This window comes from Ischnura elegans, chromosome 5, assembly GCF_921293095.1.
Source record: "Ischnura elegans chromosome 5, ioIscEleg1.1, whole genome shotgun sequence".
Classification (NCBI taxonomy): domain Eukaryota; kingdom Metazoa; phylum Arthropoda; class Insecta; order Odonata; family Coenagrionidae; genus Ischnura; species Ischnura elegans.
The window spans coordinates 95,678,573-95,702,788 of record NC_060250.1 but is presented as its reverse complement, the minus strand read 5'-3'; the positions used below and the strand labels follow the sequence as shown (position 1 = coordinate 95,702,788).

The 24,216-nt window shown below is 40.7% G+C and overlaps 1 protein-coding gene across 6 annotated transcripts in view; it reads right to left on the bottom strand.

The window, feature by feature from the left end:
- The window catches only part of LOC124159288 (histone deacetylase 4), a 539,951-nt gene that overhangs the window by 253,937 nt on the left and 261,798 nt on the right, over positions 1-24,216 (bottom strand). For 2 of the 6 annotated variants that reach the window (XM_046535006.1, XM_046535007.1), the window contains exon 1: positions 7,478-8,313. The exons of the other annotated variants lie outside the window; for them this stretch is intronic. In XM_046535006.1, coding sequence (XP_046390962.1) covers positions 7,478-7,532 — 55 coding nt within the window. In that variant the 5' untranslated portion in view covers positions 7,533-8,313. Of the gene's footprint in view, positions 1-7,477; positions 8,314-24,216 lie in introns of those variants that run through there. 6 annotated transcript variants of the gene reach the window in all.

The window sequence follows — 24,216 nt, the reverse complement described above, 5'->3', positions numbered from 1 at the left end:
TATATGCACATGCGATACCTGGACAAGAACAGCAGAACACGAAAATGCGTGCGCTACAACTGTAAAAATAAATAATAGCGTTAGTTATAATTGTCGCAAAACATGATCGAAGGCAAACACGTGGTATAATTCCATGCTTGGGCAAGGGTGAAAATATATAGATGAGGTTTTTCGTTTACTACAATGATTTGTGCTTAAAGTTATCAAGTTCCGTCAGGTAGCTCCGAACCTAAACATTCAACCAACAAACATCGGTTTCTCCGGCTTCGAGAGCGGTGCTCTCTCCACAAGAGGCACGGATTGCCCCAGGAAAATGAGAAAAAAAGGATGAGAAGAGGTCGAAATTGCGAGGAGGAGAGATCCGAGAAGGTTCCTTCCCCAGCAGGTCGCTATGTTACGGTCGCCATGGCAACCTCCCTTCAAGACTCAATTAATACCGATAGCTATAAGCGTCGCTAAACAAGATCGTACGCAAACACGTGGTATAACTCCAAGCTTGAGCAAGGGTGAACATAAAAAGATTTTCTATTAAAATGCTTTATCAATACGTTATCAAGTTCCGTCCGGTATATCCGAACCCAAACATTACATCAACAAGCATCGGCTTCTCCAGCTTCGAGGGCAAAGCTCTCTCCACCAATGAGTACGGGTTGTTATAATCGTCGCAAAATATTATCGCACGCTTACACGTGGTACAACTCTATGCCTGAGCATGAGTGAAAATATAAAACGTTTTCTATTTTCAACAATTACGTTATCAAGTTCCATCACAAAATCAAAACATTGCATCAACAAACATTGGTTTCTCCAGCTTCGAGGGCGAACTCTCTCCACAGAGAGGCACGGATTGCCCTGACGAAAATGAGGAAAAAAAAGGATGAGGAAAGGTCGGAATCACGAGGAGGAGAGATCCGAGAAGGTTCCTTTCCCAACAGGTCGCCATGTTACGGTCGCCATGGCAACCTCCCTTCAAAACACCCGGCAGACGCGCGCGCCGCAGCGTCGGGCGAAGAGGTAGGTGCAGGTAGGGCAGGGAACGCGAGCCTGGGGAAGAGAGGGGATGAGGACGCCGTGACCTTCATCGCGTTGAGGGAGATGGGGGGAAGTAAAGGAAAGCAGATCGCTTATGGGGATGGGTGGGAGGAGGTTAAAAAAAATAACAAGCTGAAAAAAAGTGGGTTGGCTGGTTGAGAGTGAAGGAGAGAAACAGCCCCAGCAGCAGCTTGTTGCCCCCACTGAGAACCGAGTACGTGTCAAACCGAATGCGAGCACAGGCGCGCCCAATTAAGACGTTCCAGAGCGGGGTGTGGAAGCGAGCAGATTTTTGAGGAAACGAATAAACCGATTTGTTTGGATTCCCCTGCTTGAGCGGGGGGTGGGAGTTCTCAGGGGCCCAGGCATAAGCACGCGATATGCGATTACGAGATCAGAAGAGTTGACCCTTTTCAATGGGGTGGCGTTCTGCGGGATTGTTTTGTTTACGCAAAGAGAAGAATCGCCGTCCTATGCCTAGTTAGGACTGGGATAGCTTCGTTAGAAATGGAAAGGCATTACATGACATTGATCTAAGTAACACCTTTCAAACCGGTACTTCATAGGGTCACCAATTGTTAGCTTATCCCGAGAAATGGAAGTTGTCTAGGGCAACCGGATCCAGGGGGGGGGGGGTTCACAGTGGTGATGGCCCCTTATTAGTTTAAAAGTTTTTACATCCTCATATGTCTAAAATTGTTCAATTTCACCTGTTTTTACGACTAAAAACGAAATTTTTGGCTCTAAAATGCGTAAAAATTAGTTTTCTTAAAACTTTTACACTGGAGAATGCCTCTTCGTTCCATGGAGTATACCATTCTCCCCGGACCCAGCTGAATCCGCATCTGAGGGTAAACTACCTGTATTAGTCCTAGTTACCATTTCACCTCCAAGTTTCCTACTTTCGTCTCTCCGTAAGCTCTTCAGGAGATCAAGCTTTTACTTTATGCTCAAGCAAAACATCCCTTTCTATGGGCCACTCAACTGTGTAGGAACGAAGAGCATAGCTAAAGATTAAAATGCCACCTAATTTAATAGCAAAAATGTCAATGTGAATAGGAATATTTGCACACAAAAAATTCTAGGGGATACGCAATGCGCCACTGGTAAGGAAAAAAGAACTCGGACCATATCATACGTAGGATTCCTTCACAATTTCAAGCACTATCCAACCCTTTTTCTTCCATCACGCGCAACAGTTTCCTATCGCTATTCACTAACTTCATGGCCTCAAACAAAGCTCCACACCATACGTCCTCATAATTCCCAATGTCTAGGTCCAAAATAAGGTTTCAGAAGCCTCACCATTCCACACAACCTCCTAGAATTAAGCCACAAACCAAGTATTATAACCCCATTTTAAATTAGACTTGGAGCAAAAGACGATTCTGGTTACGTTTGAAATATCAAGTATGAAATAGCCAGATGAATAGCAAAATCAGTTCTAGTCCATTCGCGGATAGGAAAGACTTGCTAGTACAACGAAAAATGACATCCACAAATGCAAATAACCCACAAATCGAATGGTGCCAAAATAAACACACCAACAGAGAATAGTACCTCAGCACTGCCAATGGTTATGTATAAGAGGAGTACAACGGTTTTATACACCATAAATCGTTCCAAAACAAATTGATTAAACTCGGTAAACAAATCAACAGGAATACTTCGAGGCGGAGAGGCAGTTTTGGGTATGGCGTCCAAAAAGATTGTTTTGTTTACGGACTGTAGAGAAGGCTTCGATAGAGGGGAAAACAGTGGCTGTAGAGGAGAGAGCTCTCAAAAACACGATAGGTTAAAGTTCACAACGGGGTCACCACGCCACGGAGTCAAATGACACCTATTAGAGAGCATACATGAAGCATCTATGGGTTCTCAACAGTACTTGTGGTAAATGAAACAATGGCACACTACGAAACTATTGCAATTGGAAGAAAGCCGACGGCGAACGCATTTTCAGAGCACACACATCGACGATCAACAGTCATTAATTTCATGCAGAGGACGTAAATCCATCATTAACTGACAAATATTCGGGAAAAATGCATATGGCTCATCAGACAAGAGATCATAATGGACTAAAATGTAGTAGAGTACTCCCACTACAATACGGTACTTCACTTCTGCGGCGTTACCAGTAATCCGGTGATTTTATACAGCAGGCGAGCCTACTCCAACAAAGAAAATATGGGAAGTAGGGCGTACCAAGTGGGAAGACAAGCACTTACAGTCGTTCCTTCAATTTCAATGGAAAAATATAGACTATTGATACCAAACAATACAGTGCTGTAATTTAAGTTTAATTTTTATTGCTGTGGTTTTGCTTTACATTAACACTTTAAATGCGTGTATGTAATATTGTAGTGTATTACATATAACATGCATGTATCTATACATTTAAACATAGCTTCAACTGTTAAAATGCCTCATTATTAGTGATTATCAATAAATCGGCGTTTTCGGTAACCCAGCAGTGCTGTGGTCAGAGAATACTGCCTATTGTAGCGACGACAGAGTATTTATTGCAAGGGTCACGCTTATGCTCCCACGTAAGAGATTACTAAATCTGTACATGCACCCGTAAAAAAATTTGCTTAGTTCTCAATATGTTTCAATAAGTATTTAAGGAATTTAAGACACGGTCTCCGGCGTTACTTTGTGGAACTGTTTCATGTTAAAAATAAAATTACTTCGTTATATTCCACACAACATTTCAAACGGTATGACCCGGGTTTCTGCATATCATGCTATCATGCGGAAAATAGACAATTTTCTAAAATAGTTCAGATGATACCAAATATTTAAGTCACTTTCACTTTGTAATGTAAGATGATTTGCAATTTTCCACAAAAATAAATTTAATCCATATCGCTTGATTCCTCGAATTTTATATCACTTTCACTTCCCTGCCCAGTCCGTCATCGCCATGCCTACTGTTGTAAAGCCACAGCAATTCCTACAGGCAAAAAAGAGAATACATAACTCATTTCATAATTACGTTAAATTGATTCTTTATCAACGAACCACGTGCGTGTGAGATAGTTTTGACGTATTCGAAGGTGCTTGATAGCGTCTTCCACGCTTACACTTAAACTTCGTGGAAATAAAAATGATTACTTCCACAACTCCGAATATCAGTACAGTTGGATATAATGCCATCCAAATTTTTTTCAGAAAACAGAAAAATCCTTGATCCAAACTATTACGTGCCTATGTATACCATATGCTACCAACTTTTGAATCATCTTTGAATACAGAACCTTATCGAATTCCTATCTTAAGTCTAAAAATATAGTGTCTACTTGATATGTGTGTCACCCTCGGCTAAGATATCATGAACAAAGCCAGCTAAAGACCTCCATTTTATAAATCCGTGCTGTTCTTTTGCTAACAGTTTTTTGATATATAGATGGCCCATTATCGAATTGAAATAAATAAGTTCCAAGACTTACCCAGAAATGGAAGTGACATAGGCCTGTAATTCCAGGCTTTCCCCTATCCTCACCCTTAAATCAAGACGTGACGTAGGCGGTTAAGCAATCTTTGGGGACAATGTGTACTATTCAATTTTCAAATATATGTTCAAACTCCATCTTCAAGTAAGGATTAAGTAACATTCCTTGAATACGCGAGTTGGAATGAGCTCAGCGGTTGGAGATAAAAGATAGTACAATAAATAATGGCGTTTCGGATACTTAAACTCATTCGAATCGAGTTTTATTTCTTTCCATCCAACAAGATATACGAGTTGATGAAAAAAAAGGAATACCCAACTAATAGGTATGAATGATAATTACTGAATTAATAGCTTGTCAAACGCAAGGAACATAAGATAAATGATAACTCATGTAGCCTACTAACATATGTAAAAATTAATGCATGTTTCTTAATTCAATTATTATTTCTAACAGCATATAGTAGTATAGTTTGTTAGTATACGGGACGTTTTTTGGACGGTGTGGTGTGCATGTGGGAGTCCAAATGCATGCTGGTGATTGATCACCCCCTGCCAAACACCCTAGAGGTGGCTCGCAGGGTATTATGTAGATGTAGATGTATAAACATGCACTTTCACGATAACCCTCCGTCACATTCCACGATACACACCGTTCCACAATACAACATGTGGACATTAGTGGGTCAAGATCTATATGATGAGACAAGTGAAAATTATATACAGTGAAATGAAATGATTGCCTCAGGACGAAAAATAAATAGGAAACTGAAAGACGTCACTGGGTTTGGAAAATTCCCAAGCGTACACCGATAAAGAGCGAGAGCTCTTTGCCTCGTTTGATCACGCACCGGTTTCATTCAGTTAAGACTTGCTCCAATGCTTAGTAGGGTGGGCAGAGAACTTAACCATCACCGAAATTTTATTGGAGGAAGAATACACGGAGGTAAAACAAGGAATAAAACATGTATTTATTGGAGACATCTCTAAGATGCTGCATGATTAAAAAGATAAATTTTTAGGTTAAGTACTCAAAGTACCTTATCCTTATTTTAGACATCAGTTCAGAAACAACAGCAGTAACTCTTAGTAAACCAAAGTATACTTCAAGCCAATGTAGAGAGGAAATTTGCATTTAATTTTCTAGATAGGAAGTGATTGGTATCACGAAACCTTATTCGATGGGTAAAGTCGATTAAAGGGAGAAAATGGGACAGGAACATATTCTTAGGATAAAAACTAATTATCTTCTATATTGAACTATGTATAAACTAATATATTCTAACTATAATAAAGGGTAATGATATGGGAAATACCAATAACGCTATTTTAAGTTCTGTAATCCGGTTGTTTGGATTCCGGAAATTAGCATCGACTAATCTTTACAGTTGAATGCTCTTCCCGTTCAGATGGCGCGAGCGAGGACGGATAATTGCTAACATAATCCGCCTAAAGAGGAAATTTTAAAAAAATTAAGGCTTAATTTAGAATAGATGTTTGGTAACAAACACAGCAGATTTGCATTCTGCACAGCCCTTGAATACACGTTAATCAAAACCAAGGTAAATTTTTACCATTAAACCTAACAGCGTTTTTTTTTACTAAGGACATGAATAAATTGCATTCCTACAGATGACAATGACACTAATGCTTTCTGGCCTAAGGGATTCTCACGGTGTCACTGTATCAAATGTAAATGCAGCCCAATCTTGAGTATGCCGCAACCCAACCCAAAATGGCAATAGAGTGGGCACATGAAAGCCTTTTACCAGGTATTCAATCGGTCACGACACGGATATCTTGCAATGAAGCGGACGTAGTTACCAGCAGCCTCCTCACGCGATAACCAATCATCACCACGATGATAATTAATCACATAAAGTCCAACTGCATGCTCCCATCGCCTTCACATCAACACGATGAGGGATATTCATTTTACAGTTTCCTCCCCTCCTGCAGTACATCCCTAATACAGAACACAAAGTACAGCATGTTTTCACGGATACGACTACAGGTCGCCATGATACACGTGTGACCGCAACAGAGAGTTATTTGATGACAACGCTAGTTGGAAAATCACTGATGTTAAGGCAGGAATTAATTACACGTGGTGACACACGACGGTCACCAAATTAGCTGAGTCGAACGACAACGCAAAGGGTCTTTCGAGACACTTATGCCAGCTCTAATGTGAAAAGACAGGGGCGAAAAGAAGGGAGTATATATACGAGATACGAGAAGACAGCTGCTGGGATGCCCGTTATACCCTAGAATTAATTGGTAAAAAATAGTTAAGAACTGTTTAAAATGGCCGGAAAGAAGTAATGAATGAAATATTTGCGAATAATTAACATCGCAGAGTTAAATAAAGAACAATTTAGGAGCTTCCACCACCTGTTAACAAACCAGAGCCTCAGGCAACCAGGTTGAATCTACGTGCTTAATGATCGCAAAGAGTAGCTGTACAGTTCACGAAGGCCATTCAACCGAAAGGAAACGACGAAAGACTCGAATGAAATCGTAAAGACAGCTGATCCATTCACACCAATGCGAGCACAATGCATACGTAAAACACCTCGACTTCAGTTCTGACGATCTTTCAACTCCTCACGAGTGTTCTCTGACTAATCGCGTTACCAAACACTACCTTCAATCGCATTTAAGCCGCCATCAGATGCGCGACGTTCTTAGTCTTTCAGTCGCCTTTATCTACGAGAAAAATGCATAGGTAACCATAACGTTTGACTCCCGCATCACTAGTTATGTTTTAGACATTTTGTGAATTCTGTCAATAATATATTCTACGGATGTTTCTGCTGACATAAGATGTCTAGGAATAAAACTATTATCCTGAGGTTAATCGCAAAGAGATGTCTTCATAATATTCTATAAAAGAAAGCTGGTTCTATTGAATAGATTGAAATAGTCATGGTATGTCGTTCGATAAAAAGTAAAGAGACCCCATCAAAATAAACGCTGTAACACACTCACCTAACTGTTGACGAGGCATGCTGCTATACCGCTGCATACCATACTCTAAGGCCATCACTCACTCATCAAATCCATGAGATGGGAAGCACGCGCATTGGAGTGGCTGGATGGGGTAGATTTGCCACACACTTGACAGCACACTTGTTGTCAAAGAGGAACACCTCTCCCCCCTCAGAAAGCCAGTCCTCTCCTCGGGGAGACGATAGAATGGTATATATCGCCCGGACCTTCTCCGAGGGGTTGAGGACACCACCACAAAAAACACGCAGTAATCTCCACCAAATGAAGGAGTTCCCTTCGACAGAAAACACTCCACAAGTCGTCAATGAAAGGGAGGACAATTGCCGAAGACAAAATTGTATGTACACGGTTTCCTTCTTTCCTCAACTCCCTTCAAACCCGATTTAAACGAGTACCACCGACACTGTGAAGCCGATCCAGACGCACACGACAAGCAGGAAAATACCTTTATCTTCTTCAGTATCAGATCACGTGCTCCATGCAGCCAGCGGCAACACCAGCGCCACCGGCAGATGGAACCGCCCGTCAGGCGCAAAAATCCTCGCTGTGGCGAGTTTTGTTTTCTGTGCAGAAATCCACCTTCCAAGCCCTAGAAGGAGCCGATGCGGCAACGTGTTCGGGGGTCAAATTAAAACCTGCGAACAACGTACCGACCGTACCACAAAAAACGAGGGCGAAGAAATGGTCGGGAGAGAGAGAATGTGATATTGTTTACATCACCCTCCCCATTAGAAAAAATTCCCTCGCTCGAACCCACGCTCACTACACACTATGAAGAACCCCAACGCCGCGGCGTCTCGACTCAAACTCCCGGATCTCCGCTGACGCCGACGATTTCCTGGGAGCGACGGTGCGGCGGGGAGCGGAGGCGGAGGTAAGGACACGCCCCCAGAGAGCGAGCGGCGATCGCCGCGCCACCAATCGGCTCCTCGCGCGGTCGCCACGGAGGCCCAATCAACGGCGGGACGAAAATAAACGTCAAGGTTAGGCGTCGCTGCCACACCGACAGCTGGCGCTCCGCTCGCGGATGGGAACCGGCAACGTCGCCGGCGAAACTCACACGAGGACCTAATGATGATGATGATGATGATTATTATTATCGCGAAAGTATTATTATTGTTATTAGCATTATATCTTGTGCCGGCTGCGGGCTTTATTTCACTCCGCGTCGTCGTGGGAGACTCAACAAATTGGCATACAAACCTCCCCTCCGACCATTATGACGTCCGTGGAGCGTGGCTTTTAATCGCTGAAGACTTAAAACAGTGGGGGGAAGATCAAGATATTTTCGCTCTGGTTGGGCGCGTTATAAATTATCATCCGGCGTTCACGTGAGATTTTCGCGACCCGAGATGTAAAGAATATTAGTCTTTTCACCGCACAGCAGAGGAAAATGTGATATAAAAGTTGACAGCGCTGAAAAAAGACAAGCAAATAGCTAGAAGAAATTTTCCACATCACAAAGGAAGAGCTAGTATCCCTTTTGTTTTTCACCCTCAAATATGGACGTAAGCTCGATACACGCCAGAACTCAAAAACTACGCCAGCAAACAACTAACACATAGCCTCCGGACATGGGCGTACCCAGAGGGGGTAGAAGGAGGTAGCTGCCCCCCACCACACTAGAAGCAAAACTAAATTTAATTAAAAACGAAATTTTTTGAACAAATTTTCTGTTAATCCAAGAATAGTGATACTAGAATTAAAAAAATAAAAATACTTGTTTCCGAGCAAATAATTTTAAAGCGCTGTTATAATTTTCTTGAAACTTTGGTTTCATAACCTTCTATGCGCTACAACTTGAAACGACCACGGCTTGCTCTCCCTCAGGTTTTGATCCTGGGTACGCCCTTACCTTCGGAATCATTAATTCTCATAATGGTCCTGATGCATTGCTGTTATCATTACTTCACTAATTATCAAAAACTTCGAACAATTTTCATATTTTATACCGATCAAAATGACGTATTACATTTACTCAAACCCACGTGTACCAGGACGAGGAACCAGACGCATCTTGAATCGTCGGACGAAATGGGTTCCCTCACTCGACTGGAAACCTGAGAGAACTTTAACCAGTTGATTAACTCGGAAAGCACCACATCTTCCTGCTAAAAACTCCGAACTGGAATATTAATTTACAGAAAAAATACGTATCGAGTTAGTGTAATCCGTAAAGCAGGGGCGCCGACTTATAAAAAATATTGGGGGGGCCCATATCGGAGGTCTTGCCCCGGGAAGACGTTAAATTCAAAGTGTGTCGCAGCACCGAGACACTATCATGATTCACACCACTTGATTCAGTTAACCTGCTTAACCTTATAATTATTTGTTTCAACACACATTGTTGAATTTATTTTAAAAGGTAACTATCGTCTAACATGGGAAATATAAATTACCAATATATTTTTGTGATTTCACAAAGCATAATATAACTTAATTATTTTCTTGAATTATTGAGGGGGCTCCGCCACCCCAAACGAATCTTTGAGGGGGCTCGGGCCCCCTCAGGCCCCATGGAGTCGGCGCCACTGCCGTAAAGGTCTCTGTAAACGTGTTATGTGCACCCAGGAAAGTCCGCAATCAATTCCATAACGTCAAGTAGGGCAATCATTAAGTACTACAAATTTTGTATTGGCAGATAGCACTAGAAAAGTGACACCATAAAATTAATATTAAAGATGGAATAAGGTGACTTATCAGAAAATGTCTCAAGCATAATTGTAGAAATTACCGTATAATCCAAATTTCAAGTATTTAAAATGTAATATTCCCTGTTCAAGAATTATTTCCCTCGATTAGAAATCTTCAATGCATGAATGCAATAGTTTCCAAAAAGTGGCATTAGCCATAGCACACAAAGCCTTTCCCCTCACCAAACAAATGGTAAACTGCCGGAGTAAACACGTGCATGATAACAATGCATTGCGAGATACCCAACTTATAACCTCATCACATAGGCATGCGCACAATCAAACGAGAGATTGAATCAAGAAATAGATAGCTACTCAGCCGATAGTTATTTCTTCCGCAAGGTCGCAGAAATCACTCCAAGATGTCATTCACGCACGCCTCTTGAGAATCACCGCGTGCCATTCTCCGTAAACACGACTATAGGGGGGTATCATCCATCCTCATTCCATCGAAGGACCTCACATCATCCTAACATCAGTCGGAAGAGGCTTTGAGGTCTTCCAGGATGAATTCCTCTGGCTACTCTGGAGTGGCCATGACCGAGAAGAAGAAGAATTCGCCACTAAGCAGTACCTCGAAGGTACAAAAACGAAATGTTCGGCGATTATTTGCATGAAAATTTTCCCTCCTGAAATGTATATATTACGCGAAGTGCACGTGTTATGTTTCATCGATAATCTAGATTTCAATAGTCTGAGTCATCATCAATTTATGCTGCCTCAGATAGTAGCAATAGCACAAATTGAGTGTGAACATTAGAAGAATTTTGAGGTCCAAATTTAAGCCACAAGACCAAATTATTACAGAAATTTGGAATAATATTGGTAGCATTGGCATTAGAAGCCTGATAAATCACATTTTTTTGACTTTCTAAATTTAAAAGGAAATGAAATTTATAATCGCGCAACAAACTCACCTCTCCAATTAAGGAAAGCTTTCCCCTAAACCAGCGGTTTTCCCTGGAAAGATCAGGGTGGCTGATGACTTGGGCATGGAGGTTTTTGAGGAAAACTTAGGTCCTATATGCCGAAGCCGAAAATCACATTTCCTATCCTCATTTACTCCGTTTCCGATACCGGCACTAAGAGAGCGAGTGATGCCGAAAGCGCGCGAGCCTTGTCCTTGGCGGGCGCGCGGTTCAAGCCACGCCAGCCGGCTCGACTCGGCGGGGTGCGGAGTTCCATCGGTTTCCCTCTGGCGGGAGAAAGAGAAAACACTGCCGTCAGACCGCGGAATCAATTATTCAGTCCCGCGCGCGCTCGATGTAGCGAGTGTCTTGCTCGAACGAAGCAGGTAACCCACAGGACGGAGGGAATATGGGGGACTGGATGAGCGGCAGGAGGGAAGAGAAGGTATGGAAAGGGAATATCAGGCGAGAGGACCAGCAGATCAACCGACAGGAGGGTAGGAGACAAAATAAATCATTACCGAGAGACGAAAGGAACGACTGACACTGCCTGAGATGAAATTTCGGGCCGCATGAGCTAGCAGAGGTCTCCCTTCTCCCCTCATATCTCTCTGAATGGTTAATCAAGACAGATTTTTAGCCAGAGGTTACTCGGAAAAACCGCCAGGGATAATCAAAAAGAAGGAGTAATTATTGGCGAATACTATGATTATAAACGTAACAATAATATAAAAATGAGATAATATAATAATATTTATTTATTCTATATCATGTTATTATATATCATAATAATATAGAATAATATACCTAAATAATTGCTTAAACTCTCTCTAAATGGTTTATTAGGACAGATCGTTGACCAGGACGCCATAGATAATCGAAAAGAGGGAGAAATTATTCCCGAATAATATAATTATACAAATTATTATATGATATTGTAATATTTATAGTTATAATAATACAGAATAATGTAAATATTCGCTTCAAATCCCTCAGAATATTTAATTGGAAAAGTTCCTTCACGAGAGAAAAAAAAACACCTGGCATAACCGAAAAGAGGGCGTAATTATTTGCGAATAACCATGGTTTTCGCTTACACAGATGGGGGCTAGAAAATAGAATTAATCAACCCCCAGAATATCATTTCCCAAGAATAGGGCCTCTCACAGCGGCGAGAATAAATTTCTGTCCTGAAAAATGAATGCGGTGATAAGAAACCATCCCATCATTTACCTATCCTTCAACGCATGTAACTGAACATGATCTCGAGTACCCACGATAAAAAAATAGACATCAGGCCAAAAACTTTGCAAACTTTATAAAACTTTAAAAGATGTAATACCTATATGCCTGGAAAAAGGAGAGTTAATATTCCAATGTCAATAAGTTTAAAAAAAAAATATTTAATTTTTCTATTTTAAAGCATAGATTCATTCACAAAACGAATGTCTACGCTTTCCCTTAAAATCAGAGAAATGGACCTGACTATGGGACCTTCATCAACTAATTTCCAAAGCAAAGGTACTCCTAAAAATACAGTAAAACTTTAAGCAAGCGATTGCAAAAGGTTTATTGATTATCACGCTGATCTCAGGCAGTTAGAGAAACACATGTCCAGCTAACGCTTACAAGGAATGGGTAAAACTGAAGTTGATTTAAGAGGAATGAATCGAGAGATCGTGCAGAATCCAGTTTTCTAGGAAATGAATACATCTACATAATACCCTGTGAGCCACCTCTAGGGTGTTTGGCAGGGGGTGATCAATCACCAGCATGCAGCATGCATTTGGACTCCCACATGCACACCACACCGTCCAAAAACGTCCCGTATAATAACAAACTATACTACTATATGCTGTTAGAAATAATAATTGAATTAAGAAACATGCATTAATTTTTACATAGATTAGTAGGCTACACTACAAGTCATGCAATCTATTTACGAGTTCTATTGCTGCCGTTATAATCTCTTATTGATCGTGGAAAAAATGACATTCGGAATCTGTCTGTTCTGCAATCTGTCTCTCTTATTTTATTTTTATGATCTGATCTCCCGTAGTACGTTGGCGTCCGCAAGATATGGTTAGCTTCGTCAGAAAAGACACTGCTCTTGAATTCATCTAAAAGGTTTAGTCTATTTTTCAATCTACGGTCCGACAGAGATTCCCATCCGAGTTTATCTAAGAGGTCAGTTACACTAACAAGACTATCGTAACGACCTTTCACATACCTGGCAGCTCTTCTTTGCACGCGTTCTAACTCTGTTATTAAGCCTTTTTCATGAGGGTCCCTAACACTGGCAGCGTATTCCAAATGTGGTCTAACGAGGGAAAAGTAGCTAATTTCTCTCACTTTGTCGTAGCACTTTCCTAATATTCTTTTAGCAAAACCCATTTTACGACTAGCTTGACCGGTTATTTCTCGAATATGTTTATTCCACGATAGATCGTTATTGAGTCCAACTCCTAGATATTTCACGGATTCAACAGTCTCTAATTGGGCAACCACAATTTTTTAGCTACGTTGTAGGGAGTTGTTCTTCTTCCAGAAATTCATTACGACGCATTTTTTTTCAAATTTAATTCTAACTGCCAAGCGTCGCACCAAGCTTGGATAGCAGCAAGGTCATTCGTTAGTTCATCTATATCTTTGCTGAAACGGATTTCTCTGTAAACTACAGCGTCGTCTGCAAATAATCGTAACTTACTATGTACTACTTCGCCAATGTCGTTTATATAAAGAAGGAATAGGAGTGGGCCTATGACACTACCCTGAGGAACGCCAGAAGTGACTCTAACCTCATTGGAGACTGCACCGTCTAATACTACTCTTTGGACGCGGTCGCTCAAAAATTCAAAAAACTTTCAAGTGACTTTCCTGATGGATAAGTTCAGTGCGCGACTAAAGGTTGCTCCCTTAATTCAAAAGAAAAATCGTTCAATGAGCGGTCATCAAACCGTCTACCACTCAGAATGCCACATATATGATGGCAGTGGAAATGAAGATTCTGCAGAAGATCAATAGTCCGAACATATTGGATGTTGATTTTTTATTTTTCGACACCAAGAAAGTACCAAACTGATATTCCACTGGTTTATCATCATTCACTGTGGATAGCCGCCACATCTACAAGTCACGTAATCCTAGGGTTTGATTTTCCATCACTGACTCTTGACACACACCGATTGAGACCCATTACATCTATGTTATCATAAGCAATATTTGAATAAATGTAAAAATATCAGTAGGAGACTAATACCAATATGTACTTGGAAGAAGACTATACAGATATTTCATATGAATAAAGGTAGTTTTGAAAAGTAGAGATCTGAGAATAATAACTGGTCGACCCTACGCAAAAGTCTAACATTTTAGCTGTATCAACGCAGCAAAACTTCAATTGCCAATGAACGACAAAGGAAAATATTAATTTTAGAATCGACAGTGAACCATAATATTTACAATCGGTTGGGAAACGCTCCAATAACGCCACAGAGCCGAAAAAAGAAGACAGCACGAAGGTCGCTAATAAGATGTCTGACTTGAGAAAATTAGCCTCCCCGAGGACGACGAACGAAGAAATTAGTGGATGGATTCCAGAGAAGAGGTGCGATAATTGGGGAATTCTCGACAAGCCGGAAATATGTATGAGGAGTGTGAGAACCAAGATATTGGGGTTTGAAGACTTTTTCACGTAAAGGGTCGCTAGGAAGTGATCCAAAAATATTTAATATTTACGATCTAATTTGGGATTTACGTGAGAGTCGAAAAACTTTCTCGAGATGATTAATCAAAAAGACGATCGTGTCGCAGTGGTGCTTATCATGCTTCATGATGGGCTCTGTAAATCCGTCACCCTCCGATTTACCCAGAACAGGTAGTACTGTATTCTATTAAGTTAATGCGATGCCAAGAGCCATACAGAGACAACCGATAAATGTGATAATTAGAAACACAGGCAATTAGAATATAATATTCGATCAAAAGGCATATTACCATTAACTTTGGAGCAGCAATGACGTCAAAAAAAAAACAGAAGCACCCCTCCTCTCCGACCAGAATCTTAAGAATATCAACACCATCGGCACTGAGTAGGACCACAGAGTAATACGGCAACGTACCTGTAAAAAAAAAAAAAAATTAGCATATATTTTCAGTTGATTCTCACAGTACCTTGAAGATACATGGATTCCTGCTAACATAAGTACCAAATAATTTTTTTCCTAAAAATTCGATAAGTGCATCGGGTACGTTATAAGAAACATCTTTACTATGATCCATTGAACAATTTTTACGCTCCATTGAACAATGATGTACGCTATTCAAGTCGTTATTGAAATATGCCAGGAATAATACTGATAGAAAGGCGCGAACATCTTAGGGTTTTGGGATTTTCATAAAATGTAAAAATAAGAACAGCCCAGTGGCGCCGACTCCATGGGGCCTGAGGGTGCCCGAGCCCCCTCAAAGATTCGTTTGGGGGGGCGGAGCCCCCTCAATAATTCAAGAAAATAATTAAGTTATATTATGCTTTGTGAAATCACAAAAATATATTGGTAGTTTTTATTTCCCATGTTAGACGATAGTTACCTTTTAAAATAAATTCAAGAATGTGTGTTGAAACAAATAATTATAAGGTTAAGCAGGTTAACTGAATCAAGTGGTGTGAATCATGGTAGTGTTTCGGTGCTGCTACACACTTTGAATTTAACGTCTTCCCGGGTCCAGACCTCAGATATGGGACCCCCAATATTTTTCATAAGTCGGCGCCCCTGGAACAGCCGTTGCTAGGGATATACGTGTACCAAAGAGGATTGAGTTGCTTGGAAGCAAAGGGGTACAAGTGATTTATTTTTTCTATACACTGTTAGGTACAGAAATTAGTTATAGAAAACAAACGAGATGAATTAGATATTTGATATAGTGCATTTGATTTTCCTCTCGATGTGAGCACAGAACTGAGACTCACTCGTATCCCTTGGCAACCAATTTTTGTGTATTTCTTCTAACTATTAACTTTACCTAACTCTGTTGAGAAAGAAATCACGTGTACCCCTTGGCTTCTCACGACTTCAATTAAGTCTCAGAGTTTATGCTTATTTCCTCTCCTCAATTTATCAAGGCATCATGTATTCCGTTGGAAAGGAAAGTGTTCACAGCGTGTAACACTGTTGCAAAACTTAGAAACAACAGCAAATGATATCCAAGGAAGAAAACGGAAGAAAGCATAAATAAGGATAAGATAATTTAAGATTCATGTCTAACCCCAAATGAAATATATGAGACACAATCACTACCTCCTTAGTTCACCCAACATCAATTTCATCGATAAACCTTACCCTTGAAATCCTTTGAAAAACGTGGCATGCCATCCATGCAGAATGAAACAGGCTTGTTAGTAATTAACCCTGGCATTCCACCTCTTCGAGACGATCGAATCTTGAATTTTCGAAGCGGAAGGGTGAAGCAATAAATTTCCTTCGCCCGATTCCCTAATATGAATACACGACTGAAATCAATATCCTAACACGCGATCCACTGCCATGGCGAAGAATTTCAGGTATTGGCCACGCGAGGTGAAATCAATCCACTACGCATTTGCATTACGGAGGAGAATGATACATCCAAAATGATTTCACCTCTCTTGAGCTCAGCATGCCAAGAAGGAATGGGAACATTCCACAAAAAGAACTGAATAAACTCAGTGGTTTCTTGAACAAGCGCAGAAAACATAATCTATCACTCAAACCTGCCTGAAAAAAGCCTATCGCCCAAGTATGCCTGACAAAAGGAATATAAAGTCAACTATGCTTGTACGATACACTTTCCAAATATTCAGAAATGTTTTTAAAAAACACATAAAAAAACTAATTCAAGCTGCTGGAAAGGAAAATATATAGGTACGCTGGCGCAGAAAAATTCATGCGTCAAGGTAAGAAGATCAGATTCAACGTAGCAAATAGTGAAATGAAAATGTCGCTCTCAAGAACCGATATCAAAGACCCTGTATCACCGCAACATTCATCTGGAACAAAATTTAGGTCCACGAAGATGTCACGGTTGATATCATTCTTCTACAGATTTTTTACACAGATTAATTAAGGTTATACCTTTCCACAGTATCTTCCTAGGTATCTATAATCACAAAGAGCACCTTGCTAAGATCCGTCTTGAGTCGTTTCAAACTAATTGATCAAAGAGAAATAAAATTCACTTTGAGGAAAGTTAACATCATCTAAGGGAAATAACCGCGGAATATCGAGCAGAGTACCTATTCGGAGTTACCCGCCAGTACACACAAGATAAGGGATGGAAGTTATAGTAAAATGCACCTTTTCTCTTGCCCGGAGTATTATTTGCTCTTTCGCATTGAGCTAAGTAAGGAAAAAGCCAAAAATGTATTCAGTGATTCATGGGCATCCCGTTAAAACATCTTCTGGCGAGAAACATTCACGATTAAAATTAATAAAATGGGCCAACATTTTGCTTCGTTTTGAGTTTGAGTCTCTGAGATCGCGAATAATTTTCCAATACGTCAAAAGGGTGGTTTTTCTTGTTGCACGTTGAAAATATTATCCTCCAGACAAAATTTTATTCATATGTTGGTTCCCCTACAGTTGTTCGTACCCACACGAAATACAATGCAAATCCGTTCCGCAGGATCGATCGCAAAGCCATCGTATGTTGAATCGGCATAATTTCTAGAGTAGGAATTACCTTAAAGAGCATGTAGATTTTGCCATGTTAAAAATTTGTTTCGTAAACAAATAAGGCGCATGATTACATAGTTGATGACATATTGTACGAGTGGAAAAAAATCAGAGAAATTTTAAAATGCGCGAGCAAAATCAGCTTATATCCTATCCCGAATCCATCGTAAGACTAGTTGGTCAGCTGTATTATACATTTCTATCTCGTGGGACGGAACGGGGGTAGCTGCCTCACTTGTGTCCACCTCACTATCCCCGAGCCGCCCATCGTTGGTTCCATAATAACTTATTAAGTGTTTTGTATTACGAGGTATATTTGTGCCCCCCCCCCCCTCCCCCCAAGAACAAAATCCTGGATACGGCCTTGCTTATTCGCTCCCCAGAAAGAAATCCTGGATCCACCCCTGAGGAAGTCCCTTCTGTCTTCCGAATTTACCCTAATACCCTTATGTGTAGTGACCGGGCTGACCCCTAAAAACTTCATCGCGACGAACGATGACCACAGGGAAATTTAGGCGGTGGAGAGTTTCTCCAAATATGTCAACTCGTCCATACGAGAGAGTCGAAATGCAGACCAGCAACTACGACAAGCGACGGAACAGAATTAAAATTAAAGTCTCCAAAGGGGTGGGGAGATCACGGTAACAACCGCACTCGAGTCGTCGAAGAGCGGGAAGTGGCTGAGAGAAAAAGTTTTTCGAGGGCTGTTCACAACACTCCCGAATTAATGTGATTAATGCAATGTCTCTGATCGTTTGCTCCACCAACACGCCTCCAAGTGTGTTGGTCTGAAACTGGGGTTATTTGTGACTGTAATTACCGATGGCAGCACTGAAAGCGCAGACGTAATTTGCCAACGTAACCGACGCATCAAGAATGATGTCGTGATGATGATATTGGTGTATTAGGAGGAATCGTCGAGCCACTGCAAAAAATAAAGTAGAAAATGTCACGGAAGATTTTTTTCGGTTTTGAGGAGGTATTCGATAACAAGGAGCAACGAGAAATTACGTCAATATAGACTCCGGAAGTGATAAATTGAATAACTGAAATATCCGTTACTAGCTCACGGGCGATTACTCAAAGGGTTCCTAATAATAATAAATTCCATAAATGGGTGACTCCGATAAAAACACCATTCTTAGCATGGCGGAAAAGAAAAAGTGTCGTGCGTTAGGTACCATTAAACGCCTAAAACCTATGGAAAACCGTCACAGGAAATGACGAATCGTAGCAATGAATGGCAACTAAAAGGCATCATACATAAATATGAATGCAAAATATATTACTTACAACGTTATAATAGTTTAATTACAAAAAAGAAATAAGAAAATATCCAACAATGCCAATGATTTGTCAACGGGGTTTCCTAAGTTAATTGTTTCGTATCCTCGGGGCTCTTATTCCGAATTCGGCCGAAAGTTGCTCTCTCACTAGTCCGCAATCTCGAATTGCTGTGCGTTTAATCTAGGCAAGAAACAGTGGGATAGCCAGTAATTTCGTTCCGGGGGAGGGGGTCCAAAACTAGGGAGGGAGAATTGCTTTAAATAGGGTATTAAGTAGAGGGTTTTACACTAATTTTAACACTTTTCACTATCGAAAAAAACTTCATTTGTCAGATAAACCTTCTGTAAATTCATGATTTCTCAATATTTTGTTTTCTTTAATGAAGGAAAGTAATTGTGTTTTTATAATTCGCTGGCGGGGTCTGCACCCCCCAGAATTCCCCTCTCACTACGCCACTGGCAAGAAATGACATAAAAATAAGCGAAATCATACTTAAAGATGGGGAGAAAGGGGAAAATAGTTGAAGACATGACAAAATAAAAAAAAGACTCCAGGAATGCTTAGCAGAATGCGGCGTTTGGAAAATGGATGGATGATGCAGGCGGGGGAGGGGGGAGTATTAAGAGGAGTGAGGAAAGAGAGAGAGAGAGAGAAGAGAGGAAAGTTTGTGCGGCGATAAACCAGAAGGCGACCCAAACGCCTCCCCCGACGAAATCGCAAAGCTCCGTGATCTTCGATGAGCGGGGAAAGGTGGAGGATGGCGAAGGGAAAATAACTACCAGTCCCCCATCCCACCAAAGAACCCTCTCCCCCCACCTCACACCGCGGGGTAAATAAATATTTCCGAGAAATGTGCTCTCAGCGAGGGAAAGGAGGCGGCAAGAAATAATAATGGGAAAAGAAAACTATGTTGAAAACACGTCATTCGACCTCGGCAAAGTCAGGAGGAAGAGCTTTTCTGCGCGCGCGAAGGCCAATCAATCTCCTTTCATGACACTCAACACACCGTATCATTCCAGTGTGGAGCTCACGCATGGGGGCCGTGCTGTCTATTATGCCATTTTCCACAGCATATGCTTTGCATCGTAGTGGTCACGATCGCAGAAAAGTACTTAACGACTCCGTAATGGCACAATAAGAGAAGTGAGCTCGTTCGCCATTTTAAATTCATTGCCGATTGAGATAGAATTTGAAAAATGATAAGATTCGTGCTATTCCGTTTTTCGAAACGTCGCATACTTCTTCTCGAGATGTTCGCGGCGAAAAAAAGTCAGTCCTCATCCTTACGCAGTTAACATGTTTTAGCTTCATATATATGTTGCCTTCGTAAGTAGTACATAGATTACTCCCATAGCTTATGTGCAATATTTTGCGTGTATGTTCGAGGAAGCAAACTTTAATACCCATGAATGGTGTTGTGCATGGTGGATGTTGCAAGTTGATGAGGGTTGATGTTGGTGATGGTTAACCCCCTTCCAAATACCTCTGTAAGTGAAGAATATTTCTCGGGTTCTCAGCCAGATTAATTCTTTCATACAAGCCGACGTTTCGAGAGATGACTTTTCTCCCATCTTCAAGGCCGTGTTACTCAAGTGAAGTTCAATTTCACTTCCATAGTGTAACATGGCCTTGAAGATGGGAGACAAGTCGTCTCTCGAAACGTCGGTTTGTATGAAAGAATTAACCTGGCTGAGAACCCGAGAAATATTCATCAATAGTATTCACGAGGAGAAATTAAAATCGTTTACCTCTATCAGTAGCTTGCAGATTAAGATGTAGATGTAGGATGTACATAATTTGATGAAGTCATGCGCTCCTGCTGAGCGGGAGCTCATGCTTGCGTCGGATACCCGCACTAAATACATTCAACTTGCAATCGCACGGATTACTTCAAAAATGCAAATTACCCACCCAATAATTAATACGAACAGTACTTTCTCATGCTAACTGAATTTAGCGCATTGTAAAAGAAAATCGACGTAAAGATACACGTTTTTTTTACTACGATGAAGGGACCTTACGATTGTCTACCTTGTGGTTCCAAGTTCGAATTCTAATTTACCTGGCTGATTGAGATTTACACTCGATTACTAATGATAATAAGCTCAAGCCACCTATGTTTTTAGCATCTCCTGAGGATTCCCTAAGTTTGAAGAACGCTTGACCTTATGCCGAACTGAAGTTGGAAAAATACGGTAATAAAATAGTTCCATGTACAATTACATTAACCCCTTAAGCGAAACATAACCTATAATCATAAAGAGACTTTCTGTTAAAGACAGGTCAAAATATAATTCTGCTCATCCTTCTCTAATACCCTGAATCGCCCATCCTTCTTTAACCAATTTCCGAAATCGTGAATAGCGCAAATAACAGTAATGCGTGGCTTGATTTACGACAACAACACATATAACCCTTTGCATTACCATTTGCTGACCATAAATTGTGTAAAGAAATGAATTTCGTTCAGTATTTGATTTTTTTCAATTTTACCACGAATGACTTCCAACTATTAAACTCAGAAAAACCACCTTTTACCATAAAATACACTCCCTGACCAACATGATTTCAAGTCTCAAAAGAGAAATGTCTACGCAAAATAATACGGAATTATTAAACTTTACAGACATTCTTGAGAACTGAACTAAAAATTTTAATAATGACGTAAACAGTTAAGCAGTTAATGTCCATCGTGAGGTTCCAAAGTTACCGCACAATGTGAGTCCAGAAACTATCCAAAAACTGGCGGAAAAAGAGTATGTCGTGAGGTCTCTCCCGTAATGGTTCCGGACGATACAAATGCGGTACCGTTGATTGGTAGTCGCAATAAAGCGACTTCAAAGGAAAATGAAGGCAAGTCAAAGACCAAATTTTCGTTACCGATTCTCAAGATCATAAATAACCGTATGACAAGGAATATCTGTAGGAATGGGCAAGAGCATTGTACAACTGGTTCGGAAAAAATGGACTTTTGTTTCTCGAGAAGTTTCCTTGCCACTGGCAATACAAAAGCAACAAGCACTTTCTTCTTCATGTTCTTCACTCTTCCTTTGAATTTTCTCAGAAAAATGACACATTTCAGACAAAATCCCTTCAACCGCCTTTGACGGTAAAATGTGCGCTCTTTTAGCCGAGTTGAAATCTTAAATTCATGTTTTTAATGCGACAGCACGCGATGAAAACTTACTTCAACCTCTTTGCCCTTTCACTAAATTGTATTCTTAAAAAAATTATAATGATTGCTAGTAATATAAAGGAACAGAGTAGATTTCCAACGCGTTTAGCCTAGGACTTCATATTTGTGGCCCCGTGAACGTGTCAGTATAAAATTTGATCTAAAACCAAAAAGGGTGGGACCAGACCGAAATACTAATTCAAAAGTAAAAAAAAAAATATGGCTAGAATCCCACAAATGAACATCATCTGCAAAAATCATGCTCAGCACAAAAAGGGCTATTTATCGCCAGCTAAAAGTGCTTTGGCTGGCAGGAAACTTTAGCTAGCACTAGGATTTCCATTTTAAAATTTTTCATGAAGTTGCACAGTAACCGTCAAGCCTGTAATAATATATAAAACACCTCTAATCAACCTTAAAATAATTCTTTAATGACTAAAACAAACTATACCGGCTTCTAGCCGGAGTAGATAAGCAATCCGGCTAGAAGCCCGAATAGCCTTTTTGACAGCATTCGCCGGGGAAGCAATCTTATTTAGATCTTACTTCAATTCCTTTAAGAGTTAATCATGTGGAATGTTGGTCATGTCGTCAATAGTACGCATAAAGGGTTGATTTTTATGATTGAAATGAGTGATTTTTTCTTATAAATTTCGAAGTCTCCTCGGCTGTATCGAAGAACGTAAATATTCCAGTAATATATTTTACACTGGAGATAAGAAGATAGCAGGAGATTCGCATGAACGTAAGAGTGTCCATAGGAGATCATGCATCCTCAACATAAAATGCATCGCATGAGATCAACCCGTCGTATGCTACAGTACCCATGCTTGGTCGTTCGCAGATGTTTACCGCCAAGATCGCGGTCAATGGACCCTATTCCCACCAATCAACACATCCATTTCATGGAGCAAGCACTATGCATACGCTCACTGCCGTAAGACTTCAAATTGGGACGAATTGCGCACACTCGCGAGAAGTTGATAGGTACTCGCGAGAGACGGGAACGGGGACTAACTAAGAAACTTTTCACTCTCGCCCAGAAAAAGAGAAGATTCGGTCAAGAGATGGACTATTTTATCCACGTTGCGTGCGCGGTGCAATCTCCCTCCACAACAAAAACGTTTACAATTTATCCAATCCGTCCGTTTTGCCCTTCTGCCCATTAAAACTCGCGTCATTCAGAGGGTTAAAAATAACTTGGCACGCAACTGTCTCCCAGGACCATTTGCGTGGTGGTTTTGAGTTTTTGAACAAGCTGTAACATCTAACTACGTCGTTTATTCTTGGCTACGCGAAAAGAATCAAAGGTACGGCACGCACACCGACTTCGTCTTCCGCCGCTGTGAAGATCAAACAAGTCCAATTCGATGATGGAAACCATTCATTTCTCGAATTAATGATGATCTTTCACAAAGAAATTGCACGGCAACGTAGTTCTTACACCAAATTATGCCAAATCAACTCCATTTCCACAAGTATAGGTTTCTCTACACTTCAAACATCAAAATAAGCAGTGGCGTAAGTATGGGGATGGTTAGGGGGATAGATCCCCCCCCCCCCCCCAAAGCCTCGGAGAAATAAAAAAATACTTAGGACTATTGTTTAGTTTTGACGTATAATAATTGAATCTGATTAAAGATAATTTATTAATAACATAGCAGTGAGGCGAGTCACTGAATACCAACCGGGAACATTAATGCCCCGGGGTCGCTCCTCGGGCCTCCCCATCCCCCACCAAAGCATATTCCTAGTTACGCCACTGAATAGAAGCATAAATAGGAAAAATTTTAAAGAACCTTGAATTTGTCCTGCAAATACATGTTAAGGAACAACTAATTCATCATACGCATAGACTGAGTTTAATTGTTTTCAGAATACTTACAATTATAGTAAAAAACCGTGACGATGGAAGAAAGTCAATCTAAAGCCAAGTCTTTCGAGA